The sequence below is a fragment of the Blastomyces dermatitidis genome, assembly GCF_000003525.1.
Source record: "Blastomyces dermatitidis ER-3 genomic scaffold supercont1.13, whole genome shotgun sequence".
NCBI lineage: Eukaryota > Fungi > Ascomycota > Eurotiomycetes > Onygenales > Ajellomycetaceae > Blastomyces > Blastomyces dermatitidis.
In genome coordinates, this window is record NW_025544786.1 from 1,019,360 (window position 1) to 1,042,233 (window position 22,874).

The 22,874-nt window shown below is 46.0% G+C and overlaps 4 protein-coding genes across 6 annotated transcripts; 2 read left to right on the top strand and 2 right to left on the bottom strand.

Moving 5' to 3' along the window:
* Positions 1–2,202: 2,202 nt before the first annotated feature.
* BDCG_09112 (RNP domain-containing protein) lies at positions 2,203–8,193 on the bottom strand. 3 transcript variants are annotated; one of them, XM_045424895.1, is made up of 12 exons: positions 7,637–8,193; positions 6,773–7,403; positions 5,911–5,933; positions 4,886–5,222; positions 4,739–4,791; positions 4,627–4,634; positions 4,449–4,542; positions 4,227–4,358; positions 4,046–4,097; positions 3,516–3,946; positions 3,280–3,433; positions 2,203–3,188 (listed from the first exon to the last, which is right to left on the bottom strand). In XM_045424895.1, exons 2-12 carry the CDS (start codon positions 6,774–6,776, stop codon positions 3,055–3,057), a joined length of 1,422 nt encoding a protein of 473 aa, XP_045282814.1. In that variant the 5' UTR covers positions 6,777–7,403; positions 7,637–8,193; the 3' UTR covers positions 2,203–3,054. The 3 variants fall into 3 exon arrangements, with proteins under 3 accessions (XP_045282814.1, XP_045282815.1, XP_045282816.1); XM_045424896.1 differs by having other exon boundaries at positions 2,257–3,188; positions 5,899–7,403; XM_045424897.1 differs by lacking the exon at positions 7,637–8,193 and having other exon boundaries at positions 2,257–3,188; positions 5,899–5,998; positions 6,773–7,262.
* Positions 8,194–12,981: 4,788 nt separating this feature from the next.
* Positions 12,982–13,356, top strand: BDCG_09114 (uncharacterized protein; the record flags this gene model as incomplete). Its single annotated transcript, XM_045424898.1, has 1 exon — positions 12,982–13,356. One exon carries the CDS (start codon positions 12,982–12,984, stop codon positions 13,354–13,356), a length of 375 nt encoding a protein of 124 aa, XP_045273508.1.
* Positions 13,357–15,802: 2,446 nt separating this feature from the next.
* BDCG_09115 (acetamidase/formamidase) lies at positions 15,803–17,430 on the top strand. Its single transcript, XM_045424899.1, has one exon. The coding sequence runs from the start codon at positions 16,344–16,346 to the stop codon at positions 17,319–17,321; it is 978 nt and encodes a 325-aa protein (XP_045273509.1). The 5' UTR covers positions 15,803–16,343; the 3' UTR covers positions 17,322–17,430.
* A 985-nt stretch (positions 17,431–18,415) lies between these two features.
* On the bottom strand, positions 18,416–20,436 carry BDCG_09116 (amino acid permease; the record flags this gene model as incomplete). Its single annotated transcript, XM_045424900.1, has 7 exons — positions 18,416–19,176; positions 19,245–19,268; positions 19,348–19,725; positions 19,805–19,887; positions 19,962–20,075; positions 20,158–20,228; positions 20,314–20,436. The coding sequence occupies 7 exons, from the start codon at positions 20,434–20,436 to the stop codon at positions 18,416–18,418; spliced, it is 1,554 nt and encodes a 517-aa protein (XP_045273510.1).
* Between the last annotated feature and the right edge of the window lie 2,438 nt (positions 20,437–22,874).

Sequence of the window (22,874 nt, forward strand, 5' to 3'; positions counted from 1 at the left end):
CAACTTCCGCTCATGCAGCTTTCTGGCTTCCTTTCACTACATGTTCAGGCACGGGATGTTTTGTTCTAGAACAGCCTGATATAAGACCCGTACTATATGTGCCTCGCCGCAAATAGTTTGCATGCACAAGTCTTGTCGCGCAAGATAGCCAGCTGTGTCACCGTCAATCATACCATGCTTCTCCCTGCGACCCCTTACCTCAACCATCCAAAGCCCATCAGTCTCAACTTTGCAAGATTGAGTCAGGGCTTCAACTGGCAGTTCATACACCGCCTTTTCTTTCTCTTCTAGAGAATGGTTCAGGAGTGCTGGGTTTCAATATAAAATCCTGCTACTGACTTTCTCTCCGTCCCTGGTAGCTGGCTACTATCAACTAGGCCAATTTCTGCGATTACAACCTGCAGATTTCTTACTCTCCCGCAGGGTTTGCCAATGGCAATCACAAAATATGATGAATCCTCCGAACCATTCCGATATTTCTGTACTCTCGAAGCCCAGTGGTGGAACCTAAAATTCTGGGCTTTCCTACGCCGGGGACTATACGGCTCCTCTAAAGGAAGGAATAGAGCCAACATCGCGGGAAATCTGGCCGCGGAGAAAGAATACTGCCTTATTTAACCTGGCTATTAATTCCAGCCATACGCCGGAAACAAAGGAAGGGATGAGTGGCAGTGTGAAGGCAAGGGGGCTGAACCCCAGCCGCATGTTTCTTGCATTGCAAGATCTTGGCTCATCCTCGCTACTGGCTTCAATCCAGCTGTTCTCTACGGACTACTCATTGCTACATTGAATGCGTAGCTACTCTTGTCCTAGGAGTGCATTATCCAACCCTGCTTCAAGCCCGGTCCCCTTGTTAACAAATGATGGGCTCTATGGAAATAAGAACCTTTTATTCCCAGATAAAGTGAAATTCATCAATGGCTGATACAAATCACGCAGATAAAAAGTCAAATCTTGGAGCTGCATGTGTTCTGCATGCGTCAAATCTTAAAAAAATAAGGAGAGAAGAGACACAAGACGGTAAAACTCGCACAACGTCACAACGTGACTGAAACCCTACCGGTGTTCTCAAACAAGTGAGGAAGCATCTCTACCAGATGTGATAGTCCTCTTGTTGATATTATACAATAGAGGATCTCGGAAACTGTCTATCCGTTCCAAATCAGAATGAGGAATGCGAAAGGCCTAAACCAGACACCCAGAGACGGAAAATCAGGATCACCCGAGTCACCGGTATGGTATACGAACCCAGCACGATTATCTGATAAGAATGCATGTTCATGTATATAAAAAGACACGTGGCTGGTATTCGATGGCTAGAGGATGAAGAGCGAGGAGATATCAACGGGCACACGGAAGCTTCTTTGCAGCAGTGCTGCTCATCCACCCTTGCTTGACGCATTATCTGGGTGCAACAGGGTTCATTCGCAACAGGAACCGAAAAGAACAGCCAGGGCTTCGGTAAGCTTAGCTGATCGAACCCCCTGTCGATTGCATCAGCGGTGAATCGAAGTATGTAATATCTCGGTCAATTTACGACAGGATAGCTACAGATTGCTCAATCCGTGGCTGTTGGGGTCACAGATAGGCAATAGACATGCTCCAGCTTCAAGTCTGTGATTGGGAAGTGGCAGATAATATGAGGTTATCATTATTCGGAGCCCGCCCAATGGCAACGTTGGACTTTCTCACTAAGCCAATGATGCCCTTTTTGTCTCTTGACCGCTGCGGCCTTCACAGCTCCCAATCAATTTACCCTTTTAGATGAGCAGACTGTAGATATTCCTAGCTAGTCCGTCATGTGCTCATGGACCACCTTTTAATTGGTTTCTGCGTTGAACAGTCTATTTGCTGCAGATGAGCAGAAGAGGAAGCTGATTCTTATATCTTGTGTGCTCGGGGTATGTTTGCAATAGAACCGATCATCGACGTTACCTCTAAAAAAGTATGATTGACTTTATGCATTTCTTGCAAAGCGATGAATGAAGCGCGGTTTGAAATGATAGTTAACTATGCTGACCGTCAAACTAGATATTTCACCACGAACTAGCCCAGGAACATCCGCAGCCAGAAATCCTGGCCTGATACCGCGCTGGGGCCAATCTACATCCATAGTATGTAGGAAACTAGCGCAGCGCCAGTCCTGCTCAAACCCACAACTTGCCGGAGCTAGCTACAGATTCCCGCTCCCTTAAACTATAATTTCTGTCATGAGCTGATATTAATATTTAATTTTTATTTCTTCTGTTGAGATTCTGATGGGCTTGCATTATTTGTCGGGCAAGCTCAGAAACCGCCTCAGTCAATAACCACGCAACGTAGGTAGTCCGTAGCTCTCATATTAATACAAAAGGATCATTCTGCTTTTTGCTACGTGTCAAGGAATCGAATGAGTGGAATATGAGGCCTTGGTTTAAGAGCCTAATTAATAAAATATAAAAAGAAGGGAGCCCATCACTCAATGGGGAGTAATTATCAGAAACTACAGCAAACATATTGATATAGACACAAAAAGGCTAGGCAGTGTGGGTTACAATTTTGCACGCAAGCATAATAGAAGCGTAATTTTTTAAAAAACTAGAAGGAAATAGGACAAGATTCAGGCAGAGTAAATTTCCCGGCGATAAAGCGACATGAACAAAGGAAGGCTCAAAGAGCACAAACAAAAGTGTCGTCGTCGTGAAAGTGGAAAGGGGAGAAAACAAGTACAGAGATCGGGCAAACTCATCACCCATCCATACCTGACAAGCAAACTAGAGAGAGGCGATAGAGTAACAGGGGGAACTAACAGGGGGAACGAAAAAATCACGCTCATCCGGTATTTTAAGCCGAGGAACCGATAACAAACTAAACGAACCCTTCCTTCGTTTTTGGGATGTAAAATGGGGGAAAATAATAGCAAAGACAAATAAACGAGGCGAAAACGATAAAATATAACCACGCAGTCCTAAACCAAGAGCTGGCTTGTAGCTGACAAGGCAGGTTTTCTTGTGAGGACAAATTCGCATGCAGGAGGCTCTACTTCCACCGTCTTACCTCCATACAACTAGCATTTTACATGATTTGGTCTTGGGTAAGACCGCCCGTCGCTTCTGTGCCTCCCACGGCATCTGCAGAACCGTTGTTCAGGTACTTGACGAAGGTCAGGCCGAGAGGACGACCTCCGTACTGATAACCGGTGAACTTGTCTGTGTATTATGTCAGCATAGGCATATTTCGACAAGATGAAACCATAGCTCATCAAGAATGAGCAATGAACATGGATAGGCCAACACATACTGATAGCAGTCTCTGCGTTTTCAGCGGAGTCAAATTCAACAACCCCAGTACCTCTGGAGCGGCCGTTAGGCTCATACTGAATTTCGGCCCTTTCAACTTTACCAATTGTTGAAAAGAGGTCAACTAGATCTTCATTGCAGGTCGACCAAGGAAGCTGTTTGGAGACGCAGTTCCCTTCATTAGTCTGAAAGCCATGACAAGACCAAAAAAAGGAAATAACAGGGACGATAACGTACGTTGCGGACATAGATGGTAGCGCTTCTTTCTCCACCAGAAGTTGCAAAATCCGTGAATGGATTTGGAGGGACTGATGCACCCCCCTCTACTGGTCCAGCACCGTGGCCACCACCGTATCCTGCTCCGAAACCACCTCTTCCACCACCAAACCCGCCGCCAAAACCACCACGTCCACCAAACCCACCACGGCCACCTACAAACCCACCACGGGCAGGAACCCCTCCAAAACCACCACGTCCAGCAAAGCCTGCGGCTCCTGCATAGCGATCTTCGCGAACTTCAAGTGTTCGACCCTGCCAGTCATACCCGTTGAATTGCTGGATAGCATTTCGAGCATCATCCGCACTTTCAAATGCAACAATTCCGGAACCTTTCGGGCGGCCACTAGGATCAATGTGCACATCGGCGCGGACAACAGCACCTTGTTGCGCTGTGAATGGGTATTGGTCAATGCAAGGGCACCCTACGCACACACAGCTATCACACGATACGCAAAATCAATCAAGAACTGTAACAGCTTTGGACTTACCAGCTTGGCGGAATAGATCCTTCAGGTCTTGCCAGCCTACATTGAATGGAAGCTAGATATAGAAAGTTAATGGTCCAAGTTCAAGTTTCAACGTAGAATTGGGCAGGTTGGGATGGGTTATGGGAGCATGGAGTAAGGGAAGGAACAAGGGGCAGCAATAAGTGTCAGGTGGGTAACAAACGTTGGAGACATAGATTTGTCGGCCGCCACTAGCGCCCGGGCCTGGGGCATAGCCTCCATAGCCCCCGCGTCCAGGACCTCCGAAATCACCACGGGCAGGTGGGCCTGTGAAACGGGGTTCTGCCTCACGGTCCTATAGGGGCGTAGAGTAGATGATGCAATGTTAGTTCATGAAAAGAGCGGTAGGAAGGAGGAAGATAGAGAAGGGCCAAGGAGTCCCTACCTCGCGAACGTAAACGAGTCTGCCCATGAGGTTTTGGTTACTGAGAGTTGCTACAGCATTTTGAGCTTCCTCCCTCGTTGCGTATTCCACAATCCTGCAATATCAACAGTTAAATCAGTTTTCCATTAAAACAACCCAAACCCCTTCGCTCGCGGACACCTCGGAGACGGTTACTTACCCGCAGCCCTACATTAACCAGACCGCCAAGCCCCAACCCGTCAATCCAACGTCCATCAAAATAACCATAAAGAAAACCAGGAAACCAGCCACAGCTACACGTTGACGCCCACCTTCGACATTCCATTGGGAAGTAGTAAGACATCGGCAAAGAGTACCTCTCCAGCTAAAACATCACAAACCCGACCGCCACAGTTAGCCCTCTCTTCTTTTCCAGCCATCTCCCGACTAGGAAGTCTTTACTCCCAAAACCAGCTTACCCTGTCTCATAAAATCTTTAAGATGATGCCATTTGACATCGTATGACAAATTCCCAACATAGACCCGGCGGTCTTGTTGGGAAGATTCGCGCACTGATTGAATCATTTGTTCTTTGGCAAAAGAACGATCCTCGAGAGAACGAACAGAAGGGCCACGTCCACCGTATCCAGAGCTCGAATGTCCAGGAGCACCAGCTGCACCACTCACAGGAGATCTGGATCGACGATCGTTGCGACGGTAGTCCTCACGACTACGGGAACGACTGCGAGGCGAATAGGAACGACGGCCGCGACGTGGACTACGGGAGCGACGACGTGGGGAACGGGACCTCTCGCGCTGCAAGTAGTTAGCCATCACAGAGGCGTTCGAAGCCAATTCAGAATGTGAAAATCGAATGCGCGCTAGTAGGGGACAGGCAACGCGCACAAATCAATGAGAGAAACGACAATGGAGTGTTAAGTACGGACGAAGGAATGATGGGAGTGAAGTTAAGGTGGTTTGGATAGGTGATTGGCTATCGACGGGTAACCACGTGAATAATTTAAGTTTAGAGAGCAAAGATTGGGGAGAACGGAGCGGAGAGGGGCGGAAGAGCAAGGAGACACAAGCCATAGCGGGCAGCAAGAATGAATCCACTTCGCAACCGAAACAGAAGATAATTTCGATATTTCGATATAAGGCAACAGACCCATAGCAAAGGTAGTTGATAGAGAAAAAAGACAAAGACGGTGGTGTAGCAAAAGAGATGAGCGCGTGATGCGGCTCTGAATCTGCCTGATCTACTCCGATCGGACAACCCACTACAAACACGCCATCCAGTCCATTTCCTCTTCTACCAACCAATGGAGAATCATTGTCTGCCCCGCGCATGCTTTTGAATATGGATAGGTCTTCTCTTCCAATGCCCTCTTTCTTTATAATAATCCAGTGCTACATCAAATAGCGTCGAGATACGAGGTTGTGCGCAGCGACCGGGGATAGGAAAATGGTATTTGCAACGAATAAAACTCACAGTTGAACTTACTTGAGCGGGTCGATACACGTCGGCTGCACCTAGGAATGAGAGAAGGTTAAAGTGAGTCTCAAGAAGTCTTAATAGGCCAACGAAAAGACTAAAAGCAACCGAGAACAAAATAGGAAGATGAGTTAGAGATTGTAGGGAACCAAACAGATAGAAGCTTGATAGGAAGGAAAGAAGAATAATCTCAGGAGAAGGGGAAGGTGAGAACAGTAAAAGGGCGAAGATGTGGAGTATTGGTCCACAGTGACAGTCAGGTCAGAGTGTGATGGTCAGAATGAACTCGCGCAGCAGACGCCGGAGCCAAGATCAAGAGGGGCAGGATTGATTCAACAGAGGGTGTGAGAGACTGCTCAAGGCGTATCAAGTGTCAAGCATAAGGAGGGGAGAGGAGATGAGAGGAGATGAGGGGAGAGGAGGGGGAGTGAAGGGATTGAGGAGGGATGTTTTGTAATAGAAATGGCCAAGCAAGGGGAATGGTCGGAATTCACAGGAAGGAGAGCACACTGCTTGCCGTTCTTCTTTTCACCCTGGGGAATGCAGGCTGAAAAGGGTAATAAATAGGTGATGATAAATAGGTGGGTCGTCCACAAGAAACAAAAGAATTGACAAAGGTGAAAGGAATTGGATAATATAAAAATATATATATATATATTTTTATATTTAGGAAAAATAGTAAAAGAAAAATTCGAGCTCAGGCGCTGCAGCCACGGCCGGAATAAGGCAACGGCGGGATCGGGAAGAAGGCAAGCAAGGCAATTTGTTGTATAACAAGCTGTCGGAAAGACACGCGAAAAAGGGAAGGGTAAGGCAAGCTAGTCGCGCAAAGGGAACGAGAAGAGGACAGGAGGAATTGAGACACACGCACCCATAGCTTATAATAGAGGAGAGAGAGGAAGGGGGGAGGAGGAGGTATATTCGAGGGTCAAGGAACCACAGCGAAGTCGATGGAGTTATTTCCCAGCGCGTCGGAAGGGGGAAGGGTTTCTGCGGTGGTGAACGGGCTGGCTTCAGAGTCGGAGTCGGATGAGGTATGAGATTTTAGAGGGCTGCACGGCAAAAAGCGCTGTGGAGGCGTGTTATTGGACGAAGAGAAAAGGCGACCACAGCAGGGATGGGTTGAATAGCCGGGAGACCGTGGGAGGGGAGGGAGTAGTGGTGGTCGGAGTGTAGTGCTTGGGTGGTTGGTGTCGTGTATGCGCAGCGGCGGAAGCAAAGTTGAGAGAAAGAGGTTGCTTTTTTTTCTGCCCCAATTGCTCCCTGTTTTAGGCCGAATATCAAAAAGATTAAACTTCCCTGAGTATAGTATTGTATCGCTGGGGGTTTTTTTATTACCGCTTTCTGGGTTTTTTTTTTTTTTTTCATAAGTTGCTCGCAACTGCGCAAAATAGCAAGAGGTATCGTTATCTGGTAACTAATACAGCCATGGCCAGAATTATATCGCTTGGCATGCGCGAGGACAACGCCGCATTGGCCCGTAGTTAGTAGGCGTAACTTATCTGCTGTGAAATAAGTTACTTATGGAGACGGAAAAAAAAAAAAAAAAAAAAAAAAAACAGAACTATCTCTCAACCTCCAAAGGATTGATAAGCAGGTAAGCAGTATAATATGTTCAGACAAATTTTACACATCATTCCACTCCCTGATATATGTAGCTCAATTTCCGCATTTTCTATTCTCATGCTGCCGCGATGGATGGTATTTTTGAGAGCTTGAGCCTCCTTTACGTAACTTTGTAACCCGCTTACCGCTTACACCAATCGGGCCTAGAACGTTGCTCGTTGCGCCTCAGAAGACTCTCCCACATCAGACTTTTTTTTTTATCACACTCCAGCTTCCCGCCCTCTTTTGACAAGGGTTGCTTCAGTCCAGTCCACGCTGCATACAGATACAGTCACGTCGTTTCGAATAATCGACAGCGGAGCGCTGGGAGTAGCGACGCTGTATACCCCTGCTGGACTAAAATTAAAACTTTTGGGCCTTCATGGGTCAGAGATGCTCCCGCTGCAAGTGCTGAGTAGCGACAGCCGCCAGATTGGCAAACTTTCTCTCCTGTCTCAAAGGCCCTTTCCTTTATCCTCCGCTTCCTAGACATCATGGGTGCGTGGGAGATCCTTCCTCCACCCTTGAAATGTGGATAACCTTACCATAATCTCGTGCGCACATTTTCATTCTTGCTTTCCAGCCCATTGGCTCCGAATTTCGTGCGCTGGGGACGGAAGAAATTCCCCAGAGCGCATGCACCTTGGGAGCCACGCATGTCGGGATTTATTTATGCACGCCCTAAGCCACACCGGACAGTTATGGAGAGGAGGGGTTGGAAAATACCTAGGGGTTGCTGGAATACTGCGTCCCAAAACCAATTCCCATTCAAAACTGGACAGAAGGAGGGGGACACACTTCTGAGAGACTACAAGGGAATTTGAGACCCAGTGAGGCACTAAAGCAGGAAGAGAAGCCTTTCAGGTCCCTAAGTATGACTCTCTCCGATCTAGGCCTTGTCTGCCCGGCTTGTACTCAGCACTATGTACACGTACATGTACAGTACATTGTGCATGTACATTACATACATGTACGTGCAGCTTCCCCGATGGGGCGTCAAAGCATCGATCAACTGGGTTCAACGGCTCCAGATTAAACACAGATCTTCTCTAGGGTCAACACCCCTAGGCTGACGGGCTGGGTGAGAAACTTCGAATTCCAGCGGACACATGAGGCTGTTGGCTACAATCCAGTACGCAGTTGATACCTACACCAAAGAAAAGCACCAAACGGCACCAAGCCGGCCCTATGTCATGGACCGTTTTTGGAAAACGACCAAGCTAGTTATGCAAGGTAAGCCTAGTTCACGAATCCCGGAGGACAATCTGGTGGATTGCATCAACGGGAGCGAGCGGACTGGGTGGTGTGGAACTCAAATATTGTTATCTCCCCGAGGGTTGGCTCGTTTAATCTTCCTGCACACCGTCAAGAATAATAAACCACCCTCCACTGTAAGTACACTTATGAAGAGTGAGGAAAGGGATTAAAAAAAAAGGAACAGGAAAAGATACCATGTCCTGCAAGGATTCAACGGACCCGTGAAAATCACCAACCGAACTTACGTTAACCAATCAAAAGGAGATGACCCGACATTTCTCTTCAAAGCCATCTCGAGATGACCAATCGAGTCGATGAGAACGCAATTCGCAAACCCGGCTAAGGCAGGGCTGGCTGGGACGCTATCATAATCATAATCGGTGCCAACACCGCCATAGCGCCGTTTTTCTCGTTTCACACTTGTGCTATGTTCATGATTTCAGACGTTGCACTTGCCCTTGGCTGTACACCTGTATGTGACGGTCCAGTACACCAAACAGGAGACATCCCTTACGAATGGAGGGCCCTGTTAACACATATCTGAGATATCTGACTAGATGACAGAGTTTGAAGTGCTAACAGCCTCCGTTCATAGTAAATGGGAAACTGAAATGCAACAAGTAATTTTTTTTCCGGGTCCTCCTATTTGCCTACATGTCCCATGGTTCATGACATCGCGATATTCTCCTTCGTTGCTCCTTATTACCTTCTCTTCTATATTTTTGCAGAGTAGCTTACTGGTGGTGCACGTACCCGTTGAGATTGTGGGCGCTTCTACGTCTTTCATCTTCACCAGGTACCTCGATCGAGTAATGACAAATGTGCTCTAACCAGACCTTGCAGCTGCTGGAATTATATTTCTCTAATTTGCAGTTGCTGAAAATGTTTCTGGAACCAGTTTGGTTGTCAAACCTCAACCTATACCGGATGGCTATCTCTGAACCATTCATTCATCTAACCTTTAAATTTCAACAGATGGACAAACTCCGTTTTGGAAACCTCAAAACTCCCCAAGCGAAATACGATACCGGAACCTTAACTCATTCTGGCTGAGCCAAATTCGAACCATGTTAAACCGTCATCTTCCGACTAATATCGTGCATGTATTTGTTGCATGCATATATTATATACTTCGTGCTCTTTCCTATGAGAGTTCCAACTGAGACCCGTGCTGACTTGAAGATGGGCAAGATACGCCGACCTCTCACTGGTGTTTTTTCTTGATATGTGTAGAATCCCGGGTGAATGGCTTGTCTTGAATCGATATAAGATGACACTATCTTCGAGATGTTATTCAATGATTATACGATGGAGGTTAAAGCAAACCCTCAAAGGGATTTATTAAGATTCAACAGAGGTGCAACTGCTTCCAGTTTCGTTCTTTGATCGCACTGAATTTGTCCTCTGTTGCCTGGATACGCTCCATCATGCTGTTTCTAGTGTGCGAGCCTTGGGCCACTCCATTGTTGTGTGCATCTGTGCAACACTGGGGCCATTATTGTGGCCCGTTGTGCGAGTGAAATAATACCCTTAGGGATGAAGTTGCTTTTTTCTCGGTAGAAGGACATGGCTGCAAGTTAAAGCACTTTTGCAACCTTCCACTTTTTTCCTTCGATTGTTCCCCTGCCGCCGCTGACCACCAGTTAATTACTGAGGGGTTCTAAAAACGCAATAAAAACAGGGTTGCAGGGTTACGGTCGCTACATTGATTGCCCAAACTCTAGGATAACATGCCCCTTGTTATTGCCTGGGTTTCTGAGGAAGGGTGTGTGGGGGGTCATCAAACTGAAATTTCGTTCTGGCCAAACCTTGGCCCGTCAATGACGACGTTCCTCAGGCAAACAAAACGCCATACGAGAATGGTATCGTGTCCACCTTCTTCGTTTTCGGCTTCCTGTTCGTTAGATCCGCTCAATGCTCATCATCTCTCTCACCGGTGAAACCATGAATATGCCGTGTTTTTAACTCTCACCTCGATGATAGAGGAACGACGTCAGTTTGACTTGTCCATATGTCCGGCTTTCCCGTGCAGAAATCACAGACCATACTTGCATTACCGCGGGGTACGTCCTTTTCCATCCAACCCTCGGGCGGATCAACGGCTGGGTACCAAAATCATCCCCGGCTGGCTGCTGCATTCAAGGCAGGTATCATCGGAATCTCTGCCTTAGATTGCTGCAGTAAGGACATGTGGATGTACAGTACAGTACATGTACATGTACATGTACTTTATCGACACCATCCTCGATGCCTAATCCACAACTGCCTTGGTCAAGCCCGAAGGCTTCAACAGCGCTAAGAAATTCTCACTTTGGTATCCCCAGGCCGATCAGCCTGCTCTCCCTCCCGTTTCGAAATGCGGGTAGTTGAATCTGGTACCATCCAGCGCGCCCCATCGTCTACTTAATTATGCTTACCATCGCTCTCTTCGTGAATCATGCCCACTATGGAGCCCTTCCCCGTTCTAAATTCTTTTCCATCTAACTCTCAAAATTGATGTAAATCACCGCGGAATGAGCAAAAAAGGAAAACAGAAAAAGAAAAAAATATTTTAAGATAAAAACGAAACTAGCCAAGACCCCCATGCATGGAATCTCCTGCACGTCTCTCCATTCATCGAACACCTACTCAGAGGCAAATGAAAATGATTGGCCGTAGGACCGGATCGTGCCAGGATGGTCCCTGTCTGGAGACTTCCGACTATTCAAGCCCTCGCAGCCGACGGCACAGGAGAAAGGAAGTAGAAGCAGATATTTTGCTATCTGAGGGTCCGGGGGCGAAGTTCTGGCTTTTCACTTTTCTTTCCCTAGTTATTCTCTTCCTTTCTTCTTCACGGGCCATTGTATTTCTCATTATTGTTTTCGTTACTTTTTTGCAAGGTTTCTCTCAGCTCTCTTACTTCCTTTTAATGCAGATATACATACTAGTTCGGGCAATGTCTGTTCCGGAATACGGCGGTGAACAATGATGGTTTAGAAAAAAACTCGCGTGAGCTCTGAAACATTCTCTCTCTTCACAAAACGAAGTGGCCAGCCATGACTCTGTTCTTTTTCTCCTCAATTCCCGGTGAGATTTGCTTCATTTTTAAGGTGACTGACTAGAGTTTTCTCTTGCGAGTTAGGCAAATGTGCTTATTGGCAGAGAAAGGCTGTGAAAAATTCCTCATTTGATCATCCATTCCAATTTTTCTTCTTTTCCTCTCCCTTTCCTTCCCCTCCCCGAATTTGTTCGTCACTATTCTTCTTGTTGGTTTCTCAAAAATCCTCCCGATTCTCCCCCTAGACGGACATGCATTGGAAACTTATTTATATTATTTTGAATAAAAAGGATAAAAGAAATCACTGCGAATAGGTGCACTAATAACAAGTCACATTTTAGTTTTCTCATTACCTATTAATTTAACTCCAAGCTGCAGTTTTTCGGTTCTTTAACCCTACTCAGTTATTCAAATGGGTGCGCCAATTACCACCAAAGGTTATGGTATGGGATACCTGCCCTGCAGAGGTGTTGAGGTCATATTCCGCAGGAGATCCAGACGGACATCGGTAATGTGGGGCGTGGGTACCTATTCGGAGATGCCTCTTCTATCTGGTGAACATTTCCAAAAAGGAAAGCATATTTATGGGCATTCATATCCTTATACCCTAGGGATAGCAGTTCCGCTGGAACGAGCAGTAGGTAAAGGGCTGCAACCAAACCATCGCATATCGGAATAAAAAGATGCGGAAAATGGAAACCGAAAGTGAAGAGGGACGTTTACACCGCCTTGATGGATAAAACCATAACGAAAAAAAGAATCAACCGCTCTCGACTTGGGCCTAACGACTATATCCATGGGTGAGATATATGGTGCATTCGAGGGTCGTGGGAAGAGGTTCGGAGCACAAAAAGACGTTCTTCGTCCATGTTCAGGCTACCAAGTGACTCCATAGTGGCCTAAAATGATTTCCCCACGGTGCCGTTGAAGGAAGGGAGAAAATCGAGTTTCGAGAACATCCGTTGGTACCATATATGGAAAAACAGTCATCATTTTTCTGCTAAATGTTTTTAGGCTTAGGTATGCGCACTTGGGTACGTTTAAACAATCATCGGATGAGAAATTGGGGCTTGCCGCACGTATTAGATAATCTAATCTATTCAGTCCAGTATAGGCTTTGTTATTGCAGTTGGTGTCCATCGAGCCTTGGTCTCCAATCATTAACTCTGACGCACGCACACATGTCTCATCAGAACCCAGGGATAATTCGAATGGTAGCTGGAGGCACTTTTTACTCCAGGAAATCCAGCAGCATCTACACGAGCTTGGGATGTCGGCAGTCCGTTCGGGGGCAGCATAAGAAAACGCAACATGCCTGCAAAGCCCATACACTTTGCCTCGAAAGCAGAGAGGCTTATACAGCATCACCTGAAGGAAGACGAACTTGCTCATCAACATCCCACGTCGGCAACCCGTCTTCCTTTACTCTCAGGAGAGCACGGGGAGAGGAACGAAAAGCGGGAATACTAAAACTCAGGGGGCCCGACCAAGATCGAGGCAAGCGATTTTCAGGGGCTCAACCAGATCACGAGATGTCACTAGCCCTAACTAGGTAACTAGCAAAATCTTGACATCCGTCCGTCTCCTTGACTACGAAGCTCGGTTTATGTTTATAGCGCCATTGACTACGGCCCAGCGGTGCTTTGTGTTGCTCACTTGGGGCCAGTGTCAGACCAACATTGCATTTCTTGTTGATCTTGAGATATACCTGGCCTGTTCTAGTTATTCCAACCCAGAGGAGACCTTGGTGGCGGCCATTTTCCGTGTGCCTTCGACTGACTTCGATTTAAATACCTCTACTAGTTATTGCTGGTTAGGTTTGACTAGTTAGATACGCCTCAACCTTATTCCAACCTGTCTTCTCCACTCTGGCTATAGTTATCGGTGTCTAGCATGGGACAAGGCTCAAGTTAGTGCACATCACCATTGCAGGGTTAGTTATTCTTAGTTCTGGATGTATTCATCCAACAAAATATAACCAATCCCCACATGAGTTGAATTCAGTTATTCCAGCAGAAAAGTCCAACATAACATTTGGGTTCTTACGTGAGAAGATATTTTCCGGGAAATTTTGTTCTCCCTTGAACGGCAAGAACCCACTTGGAATGCATCGATGCAAATACTTCACGAGAATGCCTCCCTCCCATTTCGGACCTGAAATAGGGGATGGAGGAAGGACAGGTATTAGAATCGATCTCCTTCATCATACCTATTTTCTTCTAGGTGTCTAGCCTTGCTCTTGTTTCAGCCACATTCCTAAAAATGTGCTGCAGCATTGGAGTTCGATTCCAGCCTGAGCCTGGCTTCATGATCTTAGCTTACTTTCGACGCAATAGGGCTATCCGTCAATCATTTTAAAAGAGTATTAAGATCCATACAGCCGAACTGACGGCTCAAAGCCCGGTTTTCTGGAAATGCCAAGGGCCTGCAGCTGATCCGATATTACCAGTGCTTCGCTGGCAAGCGTTTCTCCTGCGCAACACATTCGCCACTGCGGACTATGATAAATCCACAGAGCAAGCTACGCAAAGCCGAGGTTCAGGCGTGCGTGTCAAGCTTCCAAGAGGAGCATAACGTCAAACGTGTCGCAAGATCTTGAGGTTTGTAAATATATTTTATCCTAGCCGCCTGAGAGGACTTACGCTAGATTAGAGAACATTTTAACCGGGTGAGAAGACTCCACCCCCCTCCTAATTGCTTTACACATTCTGACTGTGCAATATCAATTCTCTTAGACCCAACTGTACCATTTTAATACCCCCGGTTTTAACAGATATGATCAATCAGGTATCGCATTGCCATTTGCTGCATTCCATTGACTTTGTTAAATTGTTTCGCAGCCGATGCAATCAGCACCTAAAGCATACTCTTCCTTTGTTCACAGTTATTTCATGAATGCTCATGTGTTGGTGGCTAGCTGGTTCGTTCTCGACTTGACGAATATTTTGGTGCAGATATCTGCTCACATTCTGTTCATTGGGGATTTGCCGCCTTCGACAGGAGGCGGATGCCATCTTTGTCAATTGTTGTGGAACCCGAGTTCTTCCGACAAGTTTCCTCTTTGTGAGGGGAATTGGTTGTTGTTACCTTCACAATCAGAAACGATGTCAGGCTGTATCATCGTCCCACAGTCTAGACCAGCTGATTTCAGCTGGTCTTAACTGTTTGTATTTTTATTTTTTTTTATTTTTTTATTTTTTATTTTTTGCCAAGGGATAACCGAGATACTTGTTCGATGTAGGAGCTTGATAAGTTTATATGGGCTCAGCCGGTCTCGAATTGGGCCCAGAAAGAGAAAAGCTTCCACAAATCTAGATGGAAAATATGGACAGCGGTCTACTGCTTTTCAACAGGATGTCATGTCAAGTAACATTCTATGCTCAACTACATCCGCACTCCTTAGTGAAAATGCTATAACTTAGGATCGTGGTTAGCGCCATACAGTGCAGCAATGATGATATGTTATTTGTCCACTTGGACCTTCTTTCCCAGTTTCAGGCTATATAGTATAAAATTCAGCCTCAGCTTCTTAAATTGTGAAAGCTATCATCCCTGTCCATTTGCGATCTATTTTATATTATTTTACGGCGTTACTTACGCATAACCTCCCTGGACGCTGCATTGTCTTTGATCGCCTATTAACGACTACGGGTAAGGGCGTGTTATCCTTAATAAAAACCCTCCCCAAATGCTATTTCAATGACGGAAAACAAAGCATAGAGCGGATTGTGGGCACATATGAAACAACCCCAGGAGGTAGTTATAGTACAGTACATTAAAGTATTCGTCGTTATTGCATCGTCAGGATAAATCTCATCACTCATAACCCCTCTCTCACCCTTGAAACGATTCAATAGATTTTCTTCATTTTCTTCCTCTCCCTTGCTGAAAGACCGCGTTTAACTTAAAAATGAAGGTCACTAAAGAGTCCACCTCCCTCGCGTAATAGCGCGCTCGTGGTGAAGACTAGACTGCTTAGTAGCTGGAATTTTGACATTTTGTGATGTGGCGGGGCAGATGTGCTTGTAAAATATTTAGTTTGCCAGCAGTTCTGAACTCAAAAGACGACGAGGAGCCCATGCTACTATATTATTAGTTCCAGAACGCAGCTTGACCAAAAGAGGGAGGTGGATTATCTTAACTATTTCAAGCTTCTATTAAGTTTCCGAGAAAATATCCAAAAAGGAGGCCAGGGCGGGGGACTAGAAAAACATAGCGGGGAAATCATCACACGTTGGATGATATATCAACGGACGTTGTTCTGGACATCTCTGATATCTCCTGGATACGTTCTCATTTTGTTCTCATTTGGTTGACATATATTAACTATATTCTACTGCACACCGTTAAGTTACATTTTCGAAATTCTTATTTTCACATTCTAAAATCTGTACAATTACGCGCGAACCAAGGCTGTGGTCCTATCGGTTGGCCTGAAAGAGAGAGCAATAACCGCCGTTTTTTCCAAGGGTTATCTTCTTCTTGGAAATACATTTCATCATCATATCTGGACGCCTTAAAAGAATCTCTCTGACCACCCGTCATGACCCATGCAATACCCTCCAAGACCATTCACATCCATCGGCACCAGCACCATCTAAAATGGTCCAAACAAATTCCCCCAGTCCAAACCATCAACTCAGGCGACATAGTCCACTTCGACGCCATAGACGGGAGCAACGGCCAAATAACCAAGACCTCCACAGAGAGCGCACTGAGCACCTTCGACATCGCGCGCGCTGACCCTGCTGTGGGGCCTGTTTTTGTCACAGGCGCGGAACCAGGCGATGTTCTGGAAGTCGAGATCCTCGACCTGGAAACCACGGATTGGGGTTGGACGGGAATATTTCCTGGCTTTGGCCTCTTATCGGATGAGTTTCCCGACGGGGCGCTGAAGATCTGGCAACTGGATCCCGACAAGCCCTATGCACTCTTCAAAGAAGGCATCCGGATCCCACAACAGCCATTTTTGGGCGTTATGGGCGTCGCCCCGGGGGCGGAGGGGGAATTTTCTATGATCCCGCCCACGAATGCGGGCGGGAATATCGACTGTCGCTATCTCACCGTGGGATCCAAGCTATTTCTCCCCATCCAAACGCCCGGCGCACTATTCAGCTGCGGCGACGGACATATAGCGCAGGGAGATGGGGAAGTTTGCGGCACCGCTATTGAAACTCCTCTGAAAGCCACCCTCCGACTCTCAATTCACAAGAACCAGCCATGGTTAATAGCGCCGCAGTTTCAGACAACCCCGCGAACGGCGGCGGGTATACACGGCGCTGACCAGGCGCTGCCGGCAGATAAAGGGGAATATGCGACTATGGGGATTGACCCAGACCTGCTCGAGGCAGCAAAGAAGGCGACTCGAAGTCTCATTGAGTGGCTAGTCAGGAACAAGGAGTTAACTCGGGAAGAAGCGTATATGTTGGCGAGCGTGGCGGGGAATCTCAAAATTGTAGAGATTGTGGACATGCCGAACTACGCAGTCGCGATGTCTTTGCCTTTAAATATATTTGTATAGAGAGTATGATTCCGTTTTGGCACATATTATTCAATTAACTTAGATGCTTCTGAGCGCCTGTTTGGCCGCTGGCAAGGAGCATCCTTGGCTACTCATGCTTTATCTTTATCTTTATTTTATTTTTATTTTATATTTATTTATTTATTTATTTATTATTATTATTATTATTATTATTATTATTATTATTATTATTATTATTATTATTATTATTATTATTATTATTATTATTATTATTATTATTATTATTATTATTATTATTATTATTATTATTATTATTATTATTATTATTATTATTTTTTTGCACATTGATTACGCCTCCTCGCGCTTAGTTAACGCTTTGCAGATAATTAATTTCCCCTGTAACTATCAATCAAAACGAATTGATCGTACAGCCCAGGCAATCCTTCAACAGCTCGGAATTCGCATTATTACGGCCCCAGTAGCCCGAAAACCAACCACCAACGAAAACGAAACAACTCACCTAAGCATCCTTTCTCACCTGCTGCCTATCTCAGCACTACCTGGGAATATCTATCCATCGCGAGGAAGCGAACAGTTTTTTTCAGACATCTTCAATTGCCCCCTCTCTTCCCCACCAAATCCTCCTTCCCACCCAGTTCCCGTCGCTCATCTTATCGTCCGGCCCATATATCGATGGTGAGTGATACATTCTAATGGATCTCGAACCGAGGAGGGATTTGCGCAAGAAAGCCCGGGAAAACTCGCCGTTGTTTTTGCGGAAGAGAGCAGATGAGGTCATCTCATCTACCCTCTCTGAAGTCAAGTGCAGAAGCAAGACATCGAAATTAGAAATATTTAACAGAGAAACGATTAACATATAACAAGTCACAATCTAATTCGTCATTTATATGTGAACGGGTGCATATATATGTAAGGCCCTTGGTATATATATAAAGGAGAATTTCCCGTGTAGAAATTCCCAAAGAGCGATGATGAAGGGGAAAAAAGAACATAGAGCGCGAAACAGTGGGGAAAAAGCGGAACCAGTTCTGTCCATTTCTCAAAATTCACACAAGGCCTTCCGTAGTCGATTAAAATAGTAAAAAGGGGCATGGAGAAAAAAGCAACCCCATTTATTCTATCTTTTCTACATACGCCACCGGGCCTTCATAAGTCTTCCTTCCGTGGATCAGATATTGAAGGCCAGCGAACATCGTCACAACCCCAAAAACAAGAATGGACCAATTCATGTTGACGAGCGTGGGGTTGTTACTGTTCGGGAAGAAAGTGAACACAATTGCGAAGCAGAGGTAGCCAAACGAGAAAATATTAACTGGAAGGCCCCAGGTCCCCAAGCTGAATCGCGCTCGTGGCATTTTCTTCCACTGCATCCTGCGGTAGATAAAGCAGCCGATAGAGATAAGGTACGACGTAAAAAGAGATGCGATTGTGAGGGATGCAACCGCGTTGAATGCCTCCGTTGAGCCGATGTTAATGAGCGAGAGTAGAATCGTAATGACAGTCGAGGCTAGGACGGCGTTGACAGGGACCTTGGATGTTGGGTGCACACGGGCGAAAAAAGGGGAGAACGGAAGTGCATTATCACGGGCAAAGGCAAAGGTTTGTCGTGCCACAGTAGCTAAAACACTAATAGCGGCGCAAGCCTCCATCACAAGGAGGAGGCCACCGAAAGTGGTGGTTGCGGCCTTGGAGCCGGTTGCGTTCAAGAAGGCGGTAATGAACGAAAATCCGGCTTCAGCCTTAATGACCTCGTGCAAATCGCCCATGGTGAAGAGATAGGTGATAAGCATGATGAAGCCAAGGGAGCCGTTTATAAGAGCGGTAGAAATCATGCACCAGGGCACAACCTTGGAAGCATCTTTGATCTCCTCAGCTGAAGCGATGTGTTAGCTCGTATAACTCTGTTGAAAGTTCACTCAGGGATCAGGAGAGAAAACATACCAATATGGGTAGCAGCGTCGGGGCCTGGGAGATGGCCACAAGAAATCAAATTAGCACATACTATCGTAAGACATATAATATCATGGCATGCTCTTAGACTTACCAAGGAATGAGAAAATGGGACTTATTTGACCAACAAGACAGGCCAGCCCTAGAGTAGGCCACCCAGCCGCATTTGTGAACTCGGTAAAAACAGCTTTAGTCGGTGTCCGTTCCGCCATAACCCATAGTGGGATAATTGTCGCAAAGAACCCAAAAATATGGAGAATAAGAATCAGGCCCTCCAGCATAGGTAGATGGCTCGCCATGTACGTGTTGATGAACGTGGTTGCAAGAGCAACGGTAGCGGTGAAGAGAGTGCCGTGCCATCTCTCTGGTACATATCCAGGTTCGTTCAGCTGTATAAGGCTCTGCATGAGTGTACCGCAGAGAAAACATACGCTGGCGAAGGCGGCCTGCCATCCCAAGACCGAGAGACAACCTGTAGATATATCCTTTTGATTAGTATTATCGTTGAATGGGTTACGACTCATTAGCACCCGGCGGCTTGTCAAGCTTACCGGTCGCATAACTAAGAAACTTTTGATATTTCCTTCCACCAAATTCACTCGTCCAGTGATATTGGCCGCCAGATGTAGGAGAACTAGATATCCCAAAGTCGTTGGTAATTGACATTTGAAAAAAATGTGGGAGATTGGGTAGTAGATAACCACCTACATTGAGGCCATCTCAGCCATAGAAGCTACAGTTGAGAAAAATCCGACGAAAGACCCAATATAAATGTATACAGATCCCGCCAGGCCTCCATTACTCAGCCCGAGAGTTGACGTCCTTTTGATAAGTATTATTAGCATGCACTTCCCTTTCAAAAGGTGATTGCCAGAGAGCTAAGAAATAATTGATGTCTCCATACAAGAGAATGGATTCCCATGTCGCCATGAGAGTGCAGGTAAACCCGAGTGTTGACAAAAACCGGAAGTTCCTCTTTGTTAAATGTTAGCCCACAGTTCGCCATACAATTGATCCACGATATCAATTATGATTTGCATATATAGTCCGACAAACTTACATTGAACTGTTGGTCTTTCCCAAGACGAGCCATGTCCGCCTTGTCCTGATTAGTTGCATCGTCTGAGGAGCTCACGCTGACTCCCATCCGACCTTTATTACTTTCGAATCTCTGGCTTCCCATGGTTGCGCTCACGTCTCTCATTGAACTTCGTATTGATATGTTATTTTCTTTTTCTTTTACTTCTGCATATAGGTGGCGAGGGAAACGCTAAGCGCCGGCGGAACAACTTAACAGCGACCGCGTCTATGGTATGCCCAAAAACAACGTTCCAAACCAAGGGCAGGCGAGAGCTGGCGGTGGCCCTCCTGGGGAAATGGGTGGAAGTGAATTAGGATAAGTGAAAGCCTTGGTCGGAATTGGATCAGGAAATGCGCATTGTTCAACGCGACTCTCGAAGGAGAATAGGAGAATAAATATCACAAAGACGGAAACGATGGAGAAGAAGAAAGGAAGGTGAAAAGAAACGGAAAAGAAAAAACGGTCGAAATTACAAGACTCCCAGCGTGCCCCAGTGGCGGCCCGCTCTTGCAGGACGACCTGGAGCTGCTACTTACAGCGTACTCTCTTTGAACCCTGTACAAAGTGGTTACTCGCCGCAGACAATTGTCTAAGGAAGCGAAATGGATATTCCAAACCCCCATTCCCGTAGCATTAAATGTCCCCAGCTCTGTTCTGATGTATGCCTATTCAAGAAGGAGGATAAGATCAACTACATCGCGCGGGAGTTGAATGCGTTGGTGATCTAGCATCCAGCGGTATTCACTTGGGTTGGGATAACCCTCCAGGATGGGTTCAAGGATGGGATGGGTTCGTTTGTATCCCTGCTTAGCCCGCAAGCTGATGGAGACTACGCCTCTCTTTCGCCTACGCCTCTCTTTCGCCTACGCCTACTAGCGTATCTTACTCCAGGTTGTGCAGATCGGAACCTGGGTCCCCAACAGAAGCCAAGCGCCTAAAGCTTTAGCGTATGTGGTGGCAGCAGGCAGCCAGACCATGTTAGTCCGACGTCCGAAATAGAATCGTCTCCGTAGCCTAGAAAGAGCAACAAACGTCGAGACGTCCTATAGTCTAGGCTGTCTCACTGCTCGTGAGTCGTGACTCGTGTGGAGGAGGTGATTATGTGGGGACGGTTGGTTATGCAAATGAGATCGGTTTGAGGCCATGGCTTGTTCAGCCCCGATATTTTTGATGGTATCGCGCTAAGTCATCGTCGCCATCGAGCCCGATGAACAACTTCGGCGCTTGATATGGGCTAGAAAGATCTAGCCGGACGAGAAAGGTCATTTCACTCCTTGGCAGCAGCCGCGGTACCGATTGTGATTATTATTGAGAAGACTTCCTGAGAGATAGAATGACCAGAGGCCCCTTAAGCAGCCGGCTACTAACAGAAGATGCCGGTGCGAAATGTTTAGATTTGAAGTTAGTTAGATATGACAGGTAGACCGTAGAACTGCACCCCCCTCTCAACAACCCATGAATACTCACTTGATAATGACAGATGAAATGAAGATAAAGAAGAATACAAACAGTATACGCACCGTATATGAAACTCAATATATATTAAAATAGAGAAATCCCATAAAATAGAAGAAAAAATCAAGTGATCTGACTGCAGTGATTTATAATTTTTATTAGTAGTATTAGACTGTAGCTAGCTATCTTTCATAGTAATAGTCTTTTAAATATAGTTTAATACAAGCATCAAACGCTCGCTTACGCTCGCTTTGCTGCTTGCTCTACCCCTACCCCCTTACCCTCTACCACCACCGCCTCTACCACCACCACCCCGCAGCCCCTGTATTTCCTCCTGTATAACCAACACTTGGCCTGTATTTAACATCACACAAGGACTCATCATTAAGCTCCGCTTGCATATCTCTCTATATCTCTCTATATATTATAGAAAAACTAACTTTTCCGAGCAAAATGCCCTGTAACATGACCTCACATGATATCACATGCACCACATCAAATCCATGGATGGGATTGAACAGCCGGCTGTATGACTCTGATATTAATCTTCATTCTTTCCTTTACAGATGTTCTCTACTGTATTTACATTTTTTATACTCTTCTCTACATTCATTACAACCTATACATTCATTAATATACTCTATTTATTGTAGAAAAACTAACTTTTCCATGCAAAAAATATATCAATCTTTAATCATCATTCTGCTCTTTTCATACATTCTCTACAGTATTTACATTTCTTATACTCTTCTCTATATTCATTTTTGATCTCTGTGTTCATGGCATGCACTGCTATGCTGTGTAAATGCTCTGTAACATGATCTCATGTGATGTCATGTGCATCCCTTTGAATTCATGAATGAGATTGAACAGCCAGCTCTGCCGCCTGTACAGCTCTGATTAATCTGATAATGATGATAGAGGTGATAGAGGTGGTCGGGGTGGTAAGAGGGGGGTAGAGGGGTAGGAGTAGGGGGTGGAAGTGGTAGAGAGAGCTGCGGGGCAGTAGAGGCAGTGGTGGTTGGTAGAGGGGGTAGAGGGTGGAAGGGGTGGAAGGGGTGGTAAGAGGGGGGTTAGGGGGAGAG

Bases quoted from the DNA above. Each gene is read 5' to 3' on its own strand.
- BDCG_09112 (XM_045424895.1), bottom strand. The intron at 4,098-4,226 runs GTTTGTTACCCA...TTCTATATCTAG, and splicing joins GACAAATCTATGTCTCCAAC to CTTCCATTCAATGTAGGCTG. The intron at 3,947-4,045 runs GTAAGTCCAAAG...ACCCATTCACAG, and splicing joins GGATCTATTCCGCCAAGCTG to CGCAACAAGGTGCTGTTGTC.
- BDCG_09115 (XM_045424899.1), top strand. From the start codon at position 16,344: ATGACCCATGCAATACCCTCCAAGACCATTCACATCCATCGGCACCAG.